At 34.4% G+C, this 22481-nt stretch overlaps 2 protein-coding genes across 4 annotated transcripts; both read right to left on the bottom strand.

Moving 5' to 3' along the window:
- Positions 1-919: 919 nt before the first annotated feature.
- On the bottom strand, positions 920-21215 carry LOC117323825 (keratin-associated protein 6-2-like). 3 transcript variants are annotated; one of them, XM_033879299.1, is made up of 3 exons: positions 1951-2309; positions 1192-1285; positions 920-1010 (listed from the first exon to the last, which is right to left on the bottom strand). In XM_033879299.1, exons 1-2 carry the CDS (start codon positions 2285-2287, stop codon positions 1236-1238), a joined length of 387 nt encoding a protein of 128 aa, XP_033735190.1. In that variant the 5' UTR covers positions 2288-2309; the 3' UTR covers positions 920-1010; positions 1192-1235. The 3 variants fall into 3 exon arrangements, with proteins under 3 accessions (XP_033735190.1, XP_033735192.1, XP_033735191.1); XM_033879301.1 differs by lacking the exons at positions 1192-1285; positions 1951-2309 and adding exons at positions 20523-20616; positions 20830-21215 and having other exon boundaries at positions 929-1010; XM_033879300.1 differs by lacking the exons at positions 920-1010; positions 1192-1285; positions 1951-2309 and adding exons at positions 19985-20081; positions 20523-20616; positions 20830-21214.
- On the bottom strand, positions 12563-14368 carry LOC117323824 (keratin-associated protein 21-1-like). The gene is made up of 3 exons (XM_033879298.1): positions 13997-14368; positions 13509-13602; positions 12563-12671 (listed from the first exon to the last, which is right to left on the bottom strand). The coding sequence occupies exons 1-2, from the start codon at positions 14361-14363 to the stop codon at positions 13553-13555; spliced, it is 417 nt and encodes a 138-aa protein (XP_033735189.1). The 5' UTR covers positions 14364-14368; the 3' UTR covers positions 12563-12671; positions 13509-13552.
- Positions 21216-22481: the final 1266 nt, after the last annotated feature.

The following is a 22481-nucleotide window of genomic DNA, read 5'->3' as shown; positions in this document are numbered from 1 at the left end:
AGTTTGCACATAGCAACATAACACAGTATTGATCTGCTTTCTATTGTATTATATAGGGAATATATTTCAAAATTTCAGGTTGGAGTCAAGGAAATATTGAAGTTCTCAGTTGAATTTTGAAATTGCTTTTAAATGTCATTGAATTTACTAAAGTTGCCTGATCTGTTTGACTTGTTCTACTGTTTATTCCCTACATTATCCCTGAAAGTAGACAGTGATTATTTAGTAAGGGGTTCCTGTATTAATGTGTTCCTACTGTTGAGTTAATGTGGTGATTAGTTTGGTCGTGGTCAGCTTGACCTGGTCATTATATTTATCACAGGATCAACTTATTTCATCGCCTCCTCGAATTAGCAATGACTTCGGTGCTTGAATGTCGAAACAAATGATTTAATCTGCATTTGTTTTGATGGAATTGATAGCATCTAAGAATGTCCAACGAAGTCATTATATGGTTGAATGAACAGCACCATAATAACGATTAAATTTCATCAGACAAAGTGTTATATTTAGAATATGGTTATGATAAACAATATGTTCGTCCAGTTTGTAGTTGAAGTCACTTTATGTATTGATCCAGGTAAACTTATGTATGTATTGTCTCTATATCAACAACACCAGTCCTGGCCCGCATTAATGAAACCATTCTCATGCTTAAATATGAAATCTGTGCTCAACCCAACATTCTGTAAACGTGCTTAAATTATAAAATATCAATTTAAAAGTAAAACCTAAACATCGAAAATAATATCTCACTTTTAAGTTTGTACGAAATGTCTTCAAATCTTTGAAAAATGAAGATTGATTCAGGCATCAGTTGATCACCAAAGATATTTCAGTTGGAGCACAAAATATATATCTGAGCATGATTACGGTTTCATGAATACGGGCTTTTAAACAGAAATATAAGATGATTCAAACGAGTTTGTTTAAGTTTTTTAATCAACATAACAACAGCATCAAACAAATTACACACAGACGAACTTTTAACTGCCAATATTGCGCGATGTCTGAAAAGAGAAAACAAAAGCAAAATGAGTATATGGCAACCTTAAAATGTTTTTTTAACAGGTCGGCGTTACCAAAATATATTTGAATATATATTAGGTGCGATATATCTTACAATTGTAAGTTTATGATTTAACGAATAAACAGCTTGTTATCGACACTGATAGATGTTACTATACTTACATCACAGAGTTGCTTCTACAGTAATGAGTGTTAACGACAGGAGTTTAACCGGAGTTGGAGTTCCTCAGGAGAAGGAGAAGGGGCAGACCGAGCACTGAAAACGAAGGGACACGTTATAGAACAAAGAATCTAGTGAACCAATAACGAATATAGAAATTTATATGTCGTAAAACAAACACAAAATTGATATCGCCATACAGCTTGTTCCCCAATTATCTCTATACAAGATTAATATAAGATTAATACGTATGACATTTGGAATAGAATAATGTTTAAAACACTGAGCAGAGAAACTTTCAGCGCTGAATAAATACAAAGCACTATTAAAACTTCCCGAATGTATTAAGCAGTTCCTATGATGGCTTTACTTTCTAGTAGTGGTTTTACATTTTAGGAATGATTTGGAGGACACCAAGCACTGATAACAAGCGGATACATCAAAGAACAAAAATCTAGCGAACTGAAAAACGAATATAGAGATTTATTATTTGATATCGTCAAAAATCACACAAAGTGTATTAGCCAAACAGCTTGTTCCCCAATCATCTCTGTACAAGATCAATATAAAGTAATGAATACGTGTGAAATTTGGAATAGACTATTGTTTAAAACACTAAGTAGACAAACTGATAATAATTTTATCGCTGAATAAATAAAAAGATATTGCCAGAACAACTTCACAGTTGTATCCACAGTTTTTATGATGATTTTGCTAGAGGTGATTTTACATTTCTTGAATGATTTCGTCAGATCACTTACACAGAAGTCCAGAACTACCGAGTCCAAAAAGTCCTTCGTCATTGTTGTTGACTGGTGGTGGCAATGGGGGAGTCATTGGTACGTAGGGTTGTCTAATGATAGTCTCGGTGGAGACGTATCCCTTTCCGTATCCCTTTGAGTGGCCGTATCCGCTTCCGTAGCCACTTCCGTAGCCACTTCCGTATCCGCTTCCATATCCGCTTCCGTAACCCATGCTGTATCCGCCTCCATGGCTTCCATAAGTATCGTAGCTGTTATATCCGTATCCGGCACCTAGTGCGCATGACACACCGAGACAAAGGCATATAGCGATGAGGGCGGCAGATGACGACTTCATGGTGACTGAAATACACAAAAACATCACTGATTAATACCACAGCAATACATGCAAAAATCTATCTGATTGTTATTTACAGAAATTCCTAAGATTTTTACATACACTTCATTTGATGCATTAATTATTCATTATTATTTCTTGACATAAACATGTACATTATCTGTGTGTTTACAAGTATACTAATTCAGTGTTTATGTATGACAACTTACCAGCTGAGTGTGAGGATCATATTTGATCCCGTCCCTTATATAGTCCCTGTCCTGCCGTCTCGTGACTTCCTGTTCCCTGGTCATTCCACGTGCCGTGTGTAAGGTAACGTAACAAGGGGCCGGAGGCCTGTCTTCGTACCCAGATTATACGAGACCAGTATTGAAAAGCTTACCGATGTTAAATCATGTTAAGTAAAGACTATCAGGGAGATCGATCAAACGTGTTGAACCAATGTTTAAACCTTAACGCAAAGTTTGTTTCATATGTTACCTCTGAATGGAAAATGACGCAATCTCATTCATAAGGTGCTGGTCGGCATATACTACGATTTAAATTTACCACTAGAACTATCTATAGGCAGAAGAGCACTCAACTATCAGAAGCATTGTAGACGTAATTATTTCAAATTTCATTAACTCCGCACTAATGTTTTTAAATTATAAGGTTGTCATTTAGTGGTATATATAACAAACCTTGTATCATTATCTACTGTATCTATATATTTGTATATTTTATAGTACATAGTGTAACCTCATCTCGTGAATCATGTCTCGATAGAGGGACTAATAGTCTGAGGGAAAATTGTCTCCTCACTGTACATCTAAAGTAAGTGTATTTGATTGTATGTTAGTGCACCATTTAGATGTTTTGATTTCTTTTCCTTGACACGATTATTAAAAAAGTTTCGACATTATGTTATCATTTGATTTTTTCCGGACCAATTTACTAGCTATACATCTTGGTGCACGCATCTTTATCTTGGAACACGAGTTTGACCATTTATATTTGATGTTGGTATTCTAAAAGTCTATCGAACTATCATCTTTTTGTATTTGGTATATTGTTTAATCGTGCGGTGTATTCCTAGAAAAAAAAGGGAAAAAAAATATTGATAAACTTTTAAGTTAAAAAAAAACTGTCAGGATTTTACTTAACATCAAATATATGTTATTGAATCTTTAACACGTTCAGATGGATGCCTATATCTGATTTTTTAGAATTAAGGAAAACAGTTCTCGCTTTTAAATGTTTAAAAATGACAGCTCCAAATGCTTAAAATTCCATGCTAGATGTATTAGATCTACTACAGTAGATAGACTGTTTTCTGTAATAGCGTTTAATAATACCTGTGGTGTGGTATTGAATGATCACATTAGATATAGATGGGTTTTTTTTAATAAATGAAAAGCAATATTTTCAAAAAGAAGTAAGTGTGACAAATGATCATGCCTGTGCTATTTATCATTATCATAAGTCTATAGATATATTTTTCTAACAGGACTGTAGACATCGACTAAATATGTAGCTCTGTGGAAATATTTATTAAAAATAAATGGAAACATAGTGTAATATTGCCAGACTCTGCAATATTGTATGCTATTAATTGAAACGGCTACCACGATTTATATTTATCCACTATTTATCAACATCAAACTTTTGTAATTCATGACTTGTTAATGATTTTTAATGAGGTGTGTGTATATATCGTAAAATCAAAAGTGTGATAATATCTCAGGATATACAGTTTTATCGCATTTGACACACCATCAACAGTATCGTATATCTATTAAAACAATAACAGTCATAGGCTTGTGACCAATTTATTCCAGTACAGATTATAGCTTAACTGCCTCCTATACAGATTTGTTACCAGGTTTATAGAATATATAATTTAAAACAGCTGCTTCCTACACAGGTATTTGACCAATTTATTCAAATACAGATCATAGGTTAAGGGGTATCTAAACAGTAAATTCAGTCAAAACAATTATCTTTCACAAGCCTATTATGGTGCAATCGAAGAGATATACCTTGATGAACTTTTAGAATGTATCGTGGCAAACCATGGGACTTGCTGTTGACATGTAAGTTGATAAGCTGTTTGCAAATTTCAGCAAAATACGCGAAAAATGCATGTTTCAGTGGGACATAATTAGCTCATTTATATCGCATATATTGCACAAATTAGCCATGTCGTGTTGCTCACAAGTGTCTAAAGCACAAAATATGAGCATTGGTTTGACCAGATTTCACTTTATAATATGTATAAACACTGTTTTGATTTTGACCTTGAAATGCAAAGGGCGATTGTGAATAATATCACACAAATATGGCATATAAGGAGGTATTTCAAACATCAAAACCGATCTTATTAGACACTTTAAAAACTCAGTTGCAAGAAGACTGCTTTTAGAAAAACATGATCAACTGTTGAGTTCGGAGTAAAATATGCATACTTCTGCAAAAGGCCCCAAACTCACCAGTTTAACCATTTGTCTTAAAAAAGTCCTTTTTACTTTGATCAGATGTCTTAAAAGTATGATATAGGAGTATCTTTATTGATATGTATGCCTTCCTTTATGTCATATTAGTGTAATATTATTCAAAACCGCCATTTGCATATCAACATCAAAATAAAATAAGTGTTAATACGTATATAAAGTCAAATCAGGTCAACAAAATGCTCCTACCCTGTGCTAAAGACACTTGTGAGCATATCAACTGGGCTATTTTTCATGTATGGTTCTTTGTGTGACTTATAATTACTCCATGCTACATCTTACCAAAAATAACTCTATAGAAAAAATTGTTAGCATCTACAGCAAATCATTAGTAATTTGAAGAAACTTGATGTCCAAACAAACATTTTGATATAGTATTACATGACTACTTTTGTGCACATTTTTAGATATATATTCGTGTTTGAAATTCAACATTATTATGCTACATAGATGACCCTTAACTGTTTCCTTTACAGATTTGTGACCAGTTTGATATAATACAGAATATAAAACAATTGCTTCCTATACAGGTTTGTAACCAGTTTAATGGAATATAAAATATATATAGAACAACTACTTCCTATACCGGTTTGTAACCAATTTAATGGAATATGGAATACAGAACAACTGTTTTCTATACAGGTTTTTAACCGGTTTAATGGAATATAGAAAAACTAATTCCGATACAGGTGTGTTACCAGTTTAATGGAATATAGAATATACAACAACAACTTCTTATACAGGTTTGTAACCAGTTTGATAAGTTTAGCAACACATTGCTATTGTTTATGCAAATCATTCAAAAGCCTTGCCAGTTTAACAGAAAATCGATTCAACACCTCATTAACTTATATTTTATACTTGTCATATCAAACATTTTGATATTTATATATGGCTATACATTTAGGGTCTCGTTGATTTATATATTTTTCTTTATTGATTTTTATCATGCCGTCTCGAATGTTTCTCGGATTAGAGGACTAATTCCAGCGTTAGAGGACGTTTAACAAAAGGATTTTATAAAGCTAGGGTAAATTTGTAAGGGGAAGTTTGACAAAGGATGTAATAAGGTTACGGGAAAATTGACTAAAGTATCTTATAATGTTAGGGAAAGTTTGAAAAAAGTATTTAATAATGTTAGGAAAAGTTTGACAAAGGATTTCATAAAGTTAAGGGAAGTTTGACGAAAGGTAGTATCATTTTGTATTGATAGAGTATTTCAAGGATGTCTTATAAAATACAGGTGGTGTGATTACTCTTTCATGATTAAAATCATCGATGATTTAGGTGACCACAAAGAGACAATATATCAAAGAACCAATTGCTTATAACTTTATTATACAACGTGTTCACAAATTCAATACAAAACCTTCCTATAGTCAAGTAAAGAAAACACTAGATCGACCGCCGTAATCGAAGTAAACTTTTCTCTATTAAAGGTTAAAAAAGCAAGAATGACCGCTGTAGTCGAACCCAATATTTCTATTTATTATCAAAAAGGCTAAAATAGCCGCCAAAGTCGAACCCAATATTTCTATGTATAAGTAAAATTTTATTATATTGCTCAAACCCAAACAAAAATTGAATTCTAAATTACACAATGTTACGATTGGCCATGGGCGACCACGGGTGCCGTAACCTTCAACAAGCCGAGAGCGTGCCACGGGTACCGTAACCTTTATACACGCCGAAAGCGTGACACGGGTACCGTAAACTTCATACCAACTAAGGATATGTCACCTGCAGGGTGTTCTTCTCTTTCCGAGTGTTGTCGTCCTGTCACTCTTGGCTCTCAATTACCTATACAGTATATGAACAGCCTTATCGGTATTAAATCATGTTAAACAATAATTACACGAGGTTAACCCATTAATCCTTAATGTAAACGACTGTCGCTGTGTTTACTGCATTTTCGATGGCATCGAAACATCGAACGGATTACCAAAGATACAAAATATGCATAGCTCATGATCTTTTCTATTAGTATTATTAACATGTTTAGAAGATTGACTTTGTATAAATATTATCTGTTAAAACAAGGTCATGGTCCGCCGAATTAAATTATTGGGTATATTAATTTTATAATTTTACCATAGGATATCCGTTATAGATAGATTCTGCCCTATTCGTTTGTTTTATTTGATTTTGTTTAACATCCAATCAACAGCAATGGCAATGACAAGTGATCTAGTGTTGACCATAACCACCCACTACAGAATACACACAATAACGCCTGTCAGTCATAACCACACACTACAGAACACACAATAACGCCTGTCAATCATAACCACCCACTATAGAATACACACGATAACGCCTGTCAATCATAACCACCCACTGCAGAACACACACAATAACGACTGTCAATCATAACCACCCACTACAGAATACACACAATAACGCCTGTCAGTCATAACCACCCACTACAGAACACACAATAACGCCTGTCAATCATAACCACCCACTATAGAATACACACGATAACGCCTGTCAATCATAACCACTCACTACAGAATACACACAATAACGACTGTCAATCATAACCACTCACTACATAATACACACAATAACGCCTGTCCATCATAACCACCCACTACAGAATACACACAATAACGCCTGTCAATCATAACCACCCACTACAGAATACAATAACGCCTGTCAATCATAGCCACCCACTACAGAATACACACAATAACGCCTGTCAATCATAACCATCCACTATAGAATACACATAATAACGCCTGTCAATCATAACCACCCACTACAGAATACACACAATAACGTCTGTCAATCATAACCACCCACTATAGAATACACACAATAACGTCTGCCAATCATAACCACCCACTTCAGAATACACACAATAACGCCTGTCAATCATACCCACTCACTACAGAATATAATAACGCCCGTCAATCATAACCATCCACTACAGAATACACACAATAACGCCTGTCAATCATAACCACTCACTACAGAATACACACAATAACGCCTGTCAATCATAACCATCCACTACAGAATACACACAATAACGCCTGTCAATCATAACCACCACTACAGAATACACACAATAACACCTGTCAATCATAACCACCCACTACAGAATACACACCATAACGCCTATGAATCATAACCACCCACTACAGAATACACACAATAACGCCTGTCAATCATAACCACCCACTACAGAATACACACAATAGCGCCTGTCAATCATAACCACCCACTATAGAATATACACAATAACGCCTTTCAATCATAACCACCCACTATAGAATACACACAATAACGCCTGTCAGTCATAACCACCCACTACAGAATACACACAATAACGCCTGTCAATCATAACCACCCACTTCAGAATACACAATAACTCCTATCAATCATAACCACCCACTACAGAATACATACAATAACGCCTGTCAATCATAACCACTCACTACAGAATACACACAATAACGACTGTCAATCATGACCACCCACTGCAGATTACACACAATAACGCCTGTCAATCATAACCACCCACTACAGAATACACACAATAACGCCTGTCAATCACAACCACCCAATACAGAATACACACAATAAACGCCTGTCAATCATAACCACCCACTATAGAATACACACAACAACGCCTGTCAATCACAACCACCCAATACAGAATACACACAATAACGCCTGTCAATCACAACCACCCAATACAGAATACACACAATAACGCCTGTCAATCATAACCACCCACTATAGAATACACACAATAACGCCTGTCAGTCATAACCACCCACTATAGAATACACACAATAACGACTGTCAATCATAACCACCCACTACAGAATACAATAACGCCTGTCAATCATAACAACCCACTACATAATACACACAATAACGCCTGTCAGTCATCACCGCCCACCACAGAATACACACAATAATGCCTGTCAATCATAACCACCCACTACAGAATACACCCAATAACGCCTGTCAATCATAACCACCCATTACAGAATACACACAATAACGCCTGTCAATCACAACCACCCACTACAGAATACACACAATAACGCCTGTCAATCATAACCACCCACTACAGAATACACACGATAACGACTGTCAATCATAACCACCCATTACAGAATACACACAATAACGCATGTCAATATACGTAATAGTATACAACATTAACATCTGAATCAGCATTATTTTCTCTAGAATCGTTAGTCATGCCATGAACTTAAATGTTGAAATTCAAAAGGGAATTTAGGGAATTAAAAAACTGCCTCAATCAATTATAAGGAGACAAGACGTGTACACCATGATTTTAACATTATGGTAATTTAATATATAATTGACAATATTATCATGACATAATACGAGGCTTGTTTCTTACCACCATTCATTAGAACTAGGTTCCATAGAAATACTAAATCCAATAAAACCTTCAGTCTAAAATGCAAAGGCTATCATATTGAAGTTAATAATCAGTAGTCCAAAATAAGAAGAATATAGGACAGTTTTTTTCGATATCAGAGTTATACATGTACCGTCCCCGGATCCCATACTTGTAATACATGTGCATCATACATACATGTACATCACTATGTACGTACATACGTACTACATGTAGGTTGTTGAAAAACTCTCTGTCATGTCAAAGGTGACAATGTGTCTCAAACCCTATTTCCATATACAGTGTACTGATGTTTGTGGTTAGTTGTTGGATACACACTAATTATACAAAAAAAATATTCTTGCTTCAATTATAACAAATTGTTATAATTGCATAATTGTAAAGTTGATATTGAACTTACATAGCGTACAATTAAATGGTACACCTAACAGTTAGTAGACACAGCAAATGGTGATTAATAAATACGAAGCAGCATCATAAAACTGTTTCGCCCCCTATGGCTCTACACTGATTACAATACAAATATACAAAACGTTAACAATGGTATACTATAATATTCGGATCCTCCTCTTCATTATGTTCCTTTGTATGTCTATTATATGTTCAGCACCTCAGAATTAATCACGCGATTATCATTTTCCATTACCAGATAGCAACGCCCATGCTTTCCAGTGGTGTGTACTTTCCAGTGCCTATATTCGGTATGAGTAATTCATGCCTTTTCAAAAGTGTCTTTCATAATTATTGTGGGTCGAATTTGGAATCGTTAAGTGATTGTACCAAAGTTCAGTTTTCGTAATATCAACAACCACCAAATATGGTTATCTTCTATGATTTAAAAGAACTTAGCATCTTAGAGTTTGCCATCATTAATAATTGAAAAAAGCTTGACACATGTAGTTCTTATAATAAGCATCTACAATGGGATAAAAGACAAAGTTAAAAGTGAAGACAAAAACCAGAGACTACGGATATGATAACGAAACCATAATTCTAATTAAAAATCAACAGAAATATTTTTTTTCATAGTTCTCACTAATAGATAAACTGACTGCTTTAAAACTGGTGTTCCACAAGGTTCTGTTATGGTTTCTATTTTTGTATTCATCAATGCTATGTCTGAAATCCTGCTTTCTTTGTCTAGAATAATTCCTCAACAGTATGGGAATCTGATATCATAGTAATCAGGATTTAAACACGAACAACACTGGTCAAATCAAAGGAAGGTTACTTTTAAAACAAATAAATACATATTAATGGTTTATTTGAAAACAAAATTGGTGTTAGTTTTACATTCAGTAACACAGATATCACGAGTAATGCTATGTACAAACACCTTGGGGGTATATTTATATGGAAATCGGATATCAGCTTCTAAGCATTCGTCTGTTTCACCAAAGTTGAAAGTTACCTTCAAACATATTCTCTAACTTATATACTGTATCGTTATAATAAGATATTTATACTGGGACGAAATGGTTGTAATATTTTAAATGTGGATACACTAAAAACAAGATCAGTTGTAACCAGATAAATATATTAAGAGCTTGCCCCCCTTTTTTAAGAGTAGACAGTCTTCATATGTGGATATCGGATTGGGAAATAATTATGAAAGACAAAACAGGATAAATATTGATTCTATTAAATGCAATGATATTGTGATGAATAGAGTAAAAGAAATAGATGGTTACTTGAATAAATAATTATGATTATGTTTATAAAATTTCGAATCATTAGATGTTTCTCTACGGTCCTAAGAAACGATATCCATTTTGTTCAAATCAAATGTCTAAGCGAATTGAACCTCTAACTCGTCTGTCAGAGGGAAAGAGAAAAGTTGATGTAATGAATAGAGGACTTTGTCGTAGATGTAGCGCATTAAATACAAATAACATCGTTAAAGTTAAAGTGCCCTTGTCTCCAGCTCAAGCTTGTAAATATAACTAACCGGTAGGTTTAGTTATAACAATGACTTAGATTGGAAGCTACACGGTTCATTCAGAATAACAATATTTGTATACGCTTGATTGTAAGAGAATGTATAAGAATCTAAGTGTTTTCAGGGAATCATTTTGAATTAAGCATTCCTACCGATATTTTCAATTTAGTTACTATGGAAAAAAATAGAAAACTCATCGGTTGCAGGAAGATAAACTCCATGAAGTGATATATGATTAAAATATACTGGTACAATTATACACATGACGTCATCCTTGTCATTCTGTCTATCCACGTGATAGTGTAATATACACATGACGTCATCCTTGTCATTCTGTCTATCCACGTGATAGTGTAATATACACATGACGTCATCCTTGTCATTCTGTCTATCCACGTGATAGTGTAATATACACATGACGTCATCCTTGTCATTATGTCTATCCACGTTATAGTATAACTACCGGTACAAATATACACATGATGTCACACTTGCCAAGGCCACTCTTAGCTTTACATGAAGGTTCAAAATAAAGGAGAAAGCAAGTAGTATATGATTTAGAATGGCAGGGTATAAAAGAAAGTTTTGTTGGTTTTTAAGTGCATTCTTAGATGTTTTACTGATGATTTTCTTATGTCATTATAAGGAAATGTATTTACTATAAAGATGCCATTAACGTTCTGATGAAAGATGCAGAATTGTTTTTTAAAGCTCATTTAAACTAGCATACTATAAACAACTTTAATTGTCAGATAGATTAATTTTGGTTGTAATGTTACTTGATAATCAACATCGTGATTCCCTACGTAGGAGATTCCCGTGAATTACTGTCCATATATGTTTTGGTTAGTAACTTTTGAAGTGTACTCAATATACAGCCTTTTTTCTCTATATATTAATTGATCTGTATCATGATTAGATATTTTATCTTTATAACGTCTGTTTATAACGAAATGTTTTGTTTGTTCGCGATGGATTGGCCTACCTGATCCGTTCCGGTGATTTGTTGAATCGCACGTTCATGTTATATACATTGTACAATGTAAAAGCATTTCACTATCAAATGATTTAAACCATTCATCCTCTTTATTGATATAGGTATTTCAGTTGAGAAAACAAGCCAGGTTTCGCCTCATAATCACTCATAATTAACCAGTTCAACCAGAACGTCTAGTTTTTGTAGGCCTATTTTTCTTGTAAAGACGCCAGAACCATTCAGACGTATATATTCTACTTTCATTTTCAGTATCAAATGTGTTAACAATCGGAGATTTCACTGATCAGTTACCAGCTGGAAAACACAGGACTAAAAACGGTATTAGACGGCTTGTGGCCATTTTATCAACCCAAGATATGACTTTCCAATGTCGTATCAATAAGAGTGTATACGATTCAAACCAAGCAGCACGGATTTGTCTAAACTTTTAACCTAAAAATACCAATCCAAGAGTGCATTTATTCTTATTTTTTTAATCAACGTAACAATAACACAAACATACAAATAATGTCCACACAGACGAACTGGTAACTGGTATTGCGCGATATCTGAAAGAAAAGAAAAGCACCGTTTTAAAAGTAGTTAATGAAAAACATTAAAATAACCTTATGTAGTATTTTCATTATATCACGTATATTATTCAACAAAGGACCCAGAAGATGAATATGAAGGAAAGTCAAAATAAGTTATACGTTGATATGGAAAGCTAGACAAAATAAATTATTTACTACATTATGTGAATTTATCAGCAGTCACGGAGCGTGACAAAAAATGTATGGATTATTCTGTAATATTAAAGGCCAGCAAAACTAGCTGAAACTGTATGGATTGCTTCCTAGTACTTATAGTCAGACAAAACAAATATTAACTTAAACTATTTGGATTGTTCCCTAGATGGATAAAAGATTCATTCGTTGTACTAAAGGCCAGACAAAACAAACTTTTAACAATCCCTAACCAAGCAAATTGAAATATTAACTAGAACTATATGGATTTTGCCTTTGAACTAAAAGACCAGAGAAAATGTGTTATCAACTATACTAAAAGGATGCATCAGAAGGAAAGACGTTCAGTTAAAACACGGTGAATGACCGTGATAATGATTTATATACAATAGTTTAGGGAGGGGGTTTCCAAATATGGCTGAAACAGATAATTATCATAAATTGGTGTATTACGTAATAAACTCCTAGATAAACAGAATTATACACATGGTGTCAACCTCTATGGCTGTTAGTTCACAGTCGGGTTCTAAAACCAATTGGTAAGAAAAAGTGAATAATATCAAAGAATTAGCAAGGGGAAAGAAATAACCTATTTCAACTTAAAATAAACTACAGTTTTTTTTATTCTAAATGAAATTTTTGATCAATTGATATACTTACATCACATAGTTGCTTCTACAGTAATGAATGTAAACGTCAGGAGTTTAACCGGAGTTGGAGTTCCTCAGGAGAAGAAGAAGGGGCAGACCGAGCACTGAAAACGAAGGGAGACGGTATAAAAAGAAATAACGACGATTAAACAAATTTATCATATTTATAATTAAAATGTTTTATACGATGGCAAAATATAAATAATTGAAAGAATTGTAGGGAAAGGGAATAAGTAGTGTTAGGAAGGGAAAACGTCTTTTGTTAAAAGCCATTGTCAACAATACCATTAGGGACTTCCGGGAGAATGAAAATAGTGAAGCAACTCGAAGAGGCGATATTAATAATGCTAACATTCGTTAGCAGTACTGATAGAAGATGCTTAGACGAGCAAAGGTGATCGCTATCAATGTATGATGTATGTAATTTGACTGTGATTATTCCGGAAGTAGATAAACTGTTAAATGTTATTTTATCTAAATAGTTTAATCAGCACTTACACAGAAGTCCAGAACTACCGAGTCCAAAAAGTCCTTCGTCATTGTTGTTTACTGGTGGTGGCAATGGGGGAGTCATTGGTACGTAGGGTTGTCTAATGATAGTCTCGGTGGAGACGTATCCCTTTCCGTATCCCTTTGAGTGGCCGTATCCGCTTCCATATCCACTTCCGTATCCACTTCCGTATCCACTTCCGTATCCGCTTCCGTATCCACTCCCGTAGCCGCTTCCGTAGCCCATGCTGTATCCGCCACCCATACCTCCATGGGTATCATAGCTAATATAATCGGAACCGTATCCGGATCCGAGTGCGCATGACACGCCGAGACAAAGGCATATAGCGATAAGGGCGACAGAGGACGACTTCATGGTGACTGAAATACACAAAAACATGCCACATATAAACGAATGAAACTATATCAATATAGGTAAAAAAAAGTAACGTTTTTAAGTCGCTAAACTTAACTTTGCAAAAAAAATTCAACGATTTGTTATTACTTATTTACAAGACTAGTATGCCATTTTGTCAATGTTTCGCTATGAGAACTTACCAGCTTAGTGTGACGATCATGTTTGATCCCAGCTCTTATATAGCCCCTGTCCTCCTGTCTCGTGACTTCCTGTTCCCCGGCCCCTTCCATGTGCCGTTTTTAAGGTAACGTGACGAAGGACCGGGGGCTGTGTTCAATACCTATTAAGTCAAGCAGACACACACCGGTAATAGTGAGCTAATATTAAATGTCATCATGATACTTAAAACTCCCTTTGGGTGTTGTCAAATTAGCCGAAAACATTATAACTTCTACCTTATGACCATCAAGTAAATTACCAGGGGTTTAACTTGGTGCTTTGTTTCTGTAATTTTCCATCCCTAAACATACATATAGGTAAAATAATTCTGATATTGATATATGTTGCCTGTCCTTTATAATCTGTGAAATCATTAAGAGTTGTTAAAGGTGTGTGATGAGTAAGGAACGAATTACGATCGACCGAAAAATGGTATATAGAGAATACATGGTCAGTGTCTTAAAATATAAGCTGTATTTTAGCGAGGGTAAAGAATGACAAAGGCTCGCTAAGGCTCGCCTCTTTTGTCTTTCTGTCCCGAGCCAAAAATACAGATTATATTTTAAACTGACAATGTATTCTATTTATCCTGCAACAGTTATCAAAACTAATCATTTTGAAGTGAAACGGTATCAACAATGATCCAAATACGTTCGCCTTTTAAACGTTGAATTGACGCACGTGCTAAGATTAAAAGATACAGCTGTTTTCCGTCACTGCCGTATACAGCAAAAATATATATGGTGGGTGTACTGTATTCCGACAATGCGGTGTCAGTTGCAGGATAAATATATTTATCTAGCCACGACTGAAAACCAAACTATTATAATCTGTCTATACTGTCCAAATATTAAGAACATTTTTAATAATAATAAAAGGCTTAATATCATAACGACGTAAGGATAAGAAATTGATTGGCAAAATGAGAAAGAGACAGCGAAAATGAATGAAGAGAAGAGGCGAGAAGGAAAACAAATGTAGAAAGAGAAGAATATGTAGGCCTATATCGAGTCCGGGAATCACACCAAAACGGTAAGATTTGTGCGTCTTCCTATCTAAACATGACAATGATATAACGAATACCTGTGAATCAGTTATTATTGTTATAATCAAAACAATGGTTACGGGTCATTTAAACCGGAAGGAATGTTTTAAACAAAACTTTTTCATGTCAAATACATGTAATGTCCATCTTAATTCCTTTGATTAGATATGGATATAGCCAGCAGAATATCTTTCGCTTTAAACCAATAATAATCATATCATTTATTGTTACGTGATGGGTTAGAAATAGATAAATAATCAGGTTGCCAACTGTTAGACATAGATATACATTGTATTTAATTACTCTATCTCAATTGTTAGACATAAATATATCTATCCCAATAGTTTTGTATATATCTTGAGGTATGTATGTAATCGTGTAACGGCCTTGTCAGACAAAGGCATTATAAGCTATCTTACCCTTATGTGTTTTATGTCATAGTGATATATGTTAATGGAGTTTGGTAAAGAGAGTCGTTCATCTCACGATCAGACCGATATATATTTAAAGTAGACCGAAAATGGTCCATATGTTGATATAAATATGACGAACCCGATTTTCAATGTACAGTGTATTGAAGTATGTGATCAGTGGTTGCATACGTGGTATTTTTATTTTAAAGAATTGTTCGTTCTTCAACTAGGTAAAAAGAAAGTCTCTTGTACCGAGAAACAATATTCATGCTTTTCGAAGATGGATGTTAATAAAAAAAAAACACAAAAAACAGGACGTCTTATATTAACAATTATTTATGTATATTAGCTATGATTAAACACGAACGTACTTGGGAACATTTGCCCTTTTTATTTTTTATGTGGAGTTATGAAAGGAATGTCACTTTGGTTGTTTAACATTTGTTGATTAATCTGATGGCTGATATTTTTGTAATTCTGTTTCGCATTGAAAAGTCTATGGATATGGTGGATGTTTTTTATATATATAATCAGGGGAACAATTACCGTTCAATTACTTAAAATGAGAAGAATGCATCATATACACTACTTCTGTAACAATTATGATAAATCATAATACAAGATACAATAAACTTTGTTTAACGTCGCATGCATATTAACAATGAATATTATTAGACGGGATGTTAAATAAGACATATCATCAATTTATTTCTGCGAAATACATTATATAGCTCGAATCAGACTTTGAAGAACAACAATAAATACATGTTTAAAGACAGCTAAAACAGATCATCACATGATGGTACAGGCCAGATAGCAGATGATTACGAGAGCCCCTACCTTTGTACATGTACAGAAATTTAAGAAAAGATAATATTACGCAGTTGTTGCATCAAATATTATAAAGACTTTGGTTTTGTTTGTTTTTGTTTAACGTCCTATTAACAGCCAGGGTCATTTAAGGACGTAAGGAGGTTTTGGAGGTGGAGGAAAGCCGGAGTACCCGGAGAAAACCACCGGCCTACGGTCAGTACCTGGCAACTGCCCCACGTAGGTTTCGAACTCGCAACCCAGAGGAGGAGGGCTAGTGTTAAAGTGTCGGGACACCTTAACCACTCGGCCACCGCGGGCCCCATTTTAAAGACATAAAGGTTATTAAGGTTTAGTAATATTGCAATATTGTAAAGAATGTAAAAGTGTATGGGGCATGATTTGGGGATAAAAAAGAAAACTGTCACCATTGTTTGAAGCTTGTGCAATGACAGATTGGACCTTCCCGGGAGTGAACCAGTTTCTTGAATTCCGTAACACTTAGAAGTTGGGAAACTATTCCAAACCCGCCAGACCTCAAAGAAAGTGGCTTTTGGCCATAATTAGTGGGTTTTGCTCGGGGCACTTTTGTTGTCTGTTCATACATGGAAATTCTAAAGACGAGGTTTTGAATACATTTATATTCAGGTAATATATGTTATTTAAAAAAACTATTTACATACACCTTATCGCTTTCAGTAAAAGTAATTGTGAAAAAGGTGAGCTGTTCATTTAAATAAAAACACCATGTTAATTTGACATTTTATAATAGTTATCACGAGCAATGCTATACACAAACACCTTGGAATAATTTCACATGAAAATCGAATATCAGGTTCTAAAACATTCGCCTGTTTTATATAAGATGAGAGTGACTGTGAACAATATTTCGTATAAATTATATATTGTTTATGATAAGACATATATAGGAGAGGGTGCGGTTGTAATATTTCAGATGATGAAAAACACAATATAAACTGTAAGCAAACAAATATGTGACAGACTTGTCCTTTTAAGTGAAGACAGCATTCATATCTGGATATCGGATAGGAAAACATGATGAAAGACGGAACAGTATCATTTTTTGTTTTGATTTTTTTGTTTTTACTTTACCAAAGGCTTAATGACCTTATGACAAATAAAGTAAAGGAAATAGGTGTACAAAGGAATAAATAATCATAGAGGATAAATAAGCAAGATGTTTTTATTGTCATCAAAAACTGGTTCTTTTTTACCTATCTAAAATGTGGAATTCATTAGTCATAACCTTACGTCTATAGAAATGATATCCGTTTTTTTTTAAACAAAATCAAATATATTTGTATTTAAGCGAAATAAACCTTTCGCTATACATTCAACGGAAAAGAGAAAACTTGATGTCATGAATACAGGACTTTGTTTTTCCTTGATATAACTACCGATACAATTATAAACATGACGTCACCTGCGGTCAACTACCGGTACAATTATAAACATGACGTCATCTCCAGTCATTCCGTCTTTTCTACGTAATAGTGTAACTACAGGTACAATTATGAACACGACACCATCCTGTGTCTTTTTGATGTGAAAGTTTAATTATTGGTACACTTATAACACTGACTTCACTTTCAGACATTGTTTTTTGTTATATTTAAGCATTGAACTGTTACCAAATGGTAGTATACAGTCGATATGAATACAATTTGGGTGACAGATAAATAGAATGTCGCCCGTAAGGACGACATGAAATATTTATTTATATTCATATCGACTGTATACTACCAATTGGTAACAGTTCAATGCTTATATTTACATTCATAAAGATTTTTTTTTAATTTGCTGTAGCGCAAGACGCGTTTAAATTTGTCGCTTTCCCTATCACTGACGTCATCAAGTTCAAATACCGGAACAGCCGAAATTCGAGCAGGAATAATATAGTCCCTCGTTATTAATAGCAATCACAAAAAAAATGTTTTTGCACAAATTTGGCTTTATGTTATATTTCATATGCGTTTGTAGAAATGGTCAAATTGTTCACAATTACATATTTTCTGATTGTTTAAAATGAAAGCCATTTTTCGGCGTAATGATATAACCTTTACATTTAGAAGTGATCCAGCGTTGAACGGGTATTGCACAGGACAGACTCGATTCCTCGGAAACACTTATGTTTCTATCGACTGGATTTACGTTATTTTCAGAAGACTGTAGGAGAAAACGATTCCAAGGATATTTTGTTCGATTCCAGTCTAACCCGTCACATCAGTGTGGCTAACTTAACAGACGATGTTCAACTTCACAGGGGCTCGATTTAGGAGTACAGTAAGGTAGGCCTTTGGCATCAGGGAATAACTACAAAACTAAAATTCAGTATGCATACACAACCGGAAACTATGTCTATACTGCCGATTTTCACACGTTTTTTTTATCATTAATGCTGGACTTATTGTCGCGTCTAGCATTTCTAAAATTCGGCAACGAGCCCCTGTGAGTGTGACGACATTGACAATTTGATAACTTCGTATAGATCAGGAATAGAGCTTATACTAATTTTGTGACTTCATTTTTTTATTATTAAATATTACACTCATATTTTGTGTTGCTTTATTTCTGTGGTGGTTTACTTAGATAAATGCTAGCATTCGAAAAGCTCTCTAGGCCGAAAGTAACTTGCGGCCATTGTTTTAACCTACAACACTGGAGCTATAGGTATTCCTACACTGACCGAATCACTGTAAATTTTAGCGTACAGTCTCATGAATACAATTTGGTTTACTAACGACATATAGGCAAATGTAACACAGAATGTAAATAATAACATTGATGTCGTTTCCTGTCATTGCTTCTTGTCGCATGATAATATAACTGCTGGTGTGACATGGTATTTTGAAGCATGGTGAAATGAAACGGAGTCAAAATACCATAATTGCGAAGAGACTCTGGTAAAGTGAAGCATTTTGCTATTTTCTTTCTAATAAACATTTTTCACAAAATCTGTTTTATATTACATTGTTTCATTCCCCATGTCGTGTCACCTGACAGTATAATTACTTGTTCATGAAATATAGCATCACATATTTATCCTGGTTGGTTTTTATTTATATCATCTGATTTGTGTTTTGCATTAAGGTGATTTATCAGTAGCAAAGTTAAAAACATCAATCCAAGAGTACATTTTTTTCTTTAAGTTTTTAATCAACGAAACAATAACACAAACATACTAATAATGTCCACATAAACGAACTGGTAACTGGTATTGCGCGATGTCTGAAAAGAAAAGAAAAGAAAACCAAAGTAATTAATGCAAAACATTCGAATAAGCTTGTGTAGTATATTCATGATGATTATTGACTAGAACTCTATTGGTTTCTCCGTTGTACTAGATACCAGATAAAATATTTGATTAACTACATTCCATAGATGCATCAGAAGAAATTACTTTCAGTTAAAACACGGTGGATGTTCGTGATACTGATATATACATAATAGATCAGGGAGAGCGTTTCTAGTAATGGCGAGACAGATAATTATCATCAACTGGTGTTTTACGTAATGAACTTCTAGATCAAGTAGATTTATACGCCGGTACCAACCTCTCCCAATTGGTAATAGAAGGGAAATTAGCGCAGGGAAAAGAAATAACCTTTTTCAACTTAAAGTAAAGTACGGATTTTTATAGTTAAAATTATTAATGAATTATACACTTACATCACAGAGTTGCTTCTACAGTAATGAGTGTTAACGTCAGGAGTTTAACCGGAGTTGGAGTTCCTCAGGAGAAGGAGAAGGGGCAGACCGAGCACTGAAAACGAAGGGACACGTTATAAAAAAACAATAAAATAATAAGGCCGATTAAACAAACTTGTAATTTTAATAGAAATGGTTCAATCGATGGCAAAATATGAATAATTGAAATAATTAAGTGTATAATATACATATAATTTTACGGTGAGTATTCCGGAAGTAGATAAACTGTTATATGCTATTTTACTAAAATAGTTTAATCAGCACTTACACAGAAGTCCAGAACTACCGAGTCCAAAAAGTCCTTCGTCATTGTTGTTGACTGGTGGTGGCAATGGGGGAGTCATTGGTACGTAGGGTTGTCTAATGATAGTCTCGGTGGAGACGTATCCCTTTCCGTATCCCTTTGAGTGGCCGTATCCGCTTCCGTATCCACTTCCGTAGCCACTTCCGTATCCACTTCCATATCCACTTCCGTAGCCGCCTCCGTGGCCCATGCTGTATCCGCCACCCATACCTCCATGGGTATCATAGCTAGTGTAATCGGAACCGTATCCGGATCCTAGTGCGCATGACACGCCGAGACAAAGGCATATAGCGATGAGGGCGACAGAGGACGACTTCATGGTGACTGAAAATAACAAAAACCTTAAATAAATACCACGTATAAACGAATAAACCTATATCAATATAGTTAAAAAAAAAGTTTTTAAGTTGCTAACTAACTAAATTGATGTTTAAACAGTTATAACTGTCTCTGGATAATTGCAAGGAAATCCAACGATTTGTTATTACTTATTTACAAGACTAGTATGCTAATTTGTCAGTGTTTCGCTATGAGAACTTACCAGCTTAGTGTGACGATCATGTTTGATCCCAGCCATTATATAGCCCCTATCCTCATGTCTCGTGACTTCCTGTTCCCTGGCCCCTTCCACGTGCCGTTTTTAAGGTAACGTGACGAAGGGCCAGGAGGTGTGATCAATTCCTATTAGCATTGCCAGGTGACTATAAATCATGTAAAGTAAAGCAGACACACAACGGTGGTAGTGAGCTAATGTTGAATGTGATCACGATACGTATTAGCAAACGAATATGTAACTTCTACCTTATGACCATCGGTAAAATGGTACCGATAAGTCCATGGGAGATAAATTTTATAATTTGTTTCAGCAATTTTCTATCCAAAACATATGTGAATTAATGCTAATATTGATACTTATAGCATGTTCTGTGAAATTGTTAAGAGTTGTTAAAGGTAGGTGATGAACAGAGAACGAATAACGATCGACCGGAAAATGGTATATATACATTTGGCAAAGACTGAAAACCAAACTGATCTAATCTGTCTATACTTTCCGAATATTAAGAAGCAAATTTCGAATAACAATGAAGGCTTAAAAATCGTAACAATTTTGCTGTACAGATGATGAAATGAATTAACAAAATGTAAAAGAGTCAACGAAAAGAAATTAAGAGAAGGAAACAAAATACTATATAGGCCTATATTGAGTCAATAGATCACACCAAACCAGTGAAATTGTGCGTCTTCTTATCTAAACGTGACAAATAAAGACAATGATTACCTGTCTTGTTAATAAATTAGATATCATTGCTACAGAAAACAAATAAGTGCATGGAACATTTAAACTATTATCAACAAAATTTCAACATCGAATGTATGTACTGATCGACGTAATTCCATTTCATTAGATATGGATATCAACAGAGGCATATGTTTCACCTAAAGTCAATAATTATCATATCATTTATTGTGACGTAATGGCGCAAATTGTTAGACATAAATATATTTAATTACTCTATCCCAATTGTTAGACAAAGATATATTTTATTACTCTACCCCAATAGTTTTGCATTTCTCTTAACGTATGTATGTAATCGTGTAACGGCCTTGTCAGACAA

Source organism: Pecten maximus, chromosome 3 (assembly GCF_902652985.1).
Source record: "Pecten maximus chromosome 3, xPecMax1.1, whole genome shotgun sequence".
NCBI classification, from domain to species: Eukaryota; Metazoa; Mollusca; class Bivalvia; order Pectinida; family Pectinidae; genus Pecten; species Pecten maximus.
The sequence above is the reverse complement of the archived record's forward strand: the minus strand, read 5'-3'. Positions and strand labels throughout refer to the sequence as shown.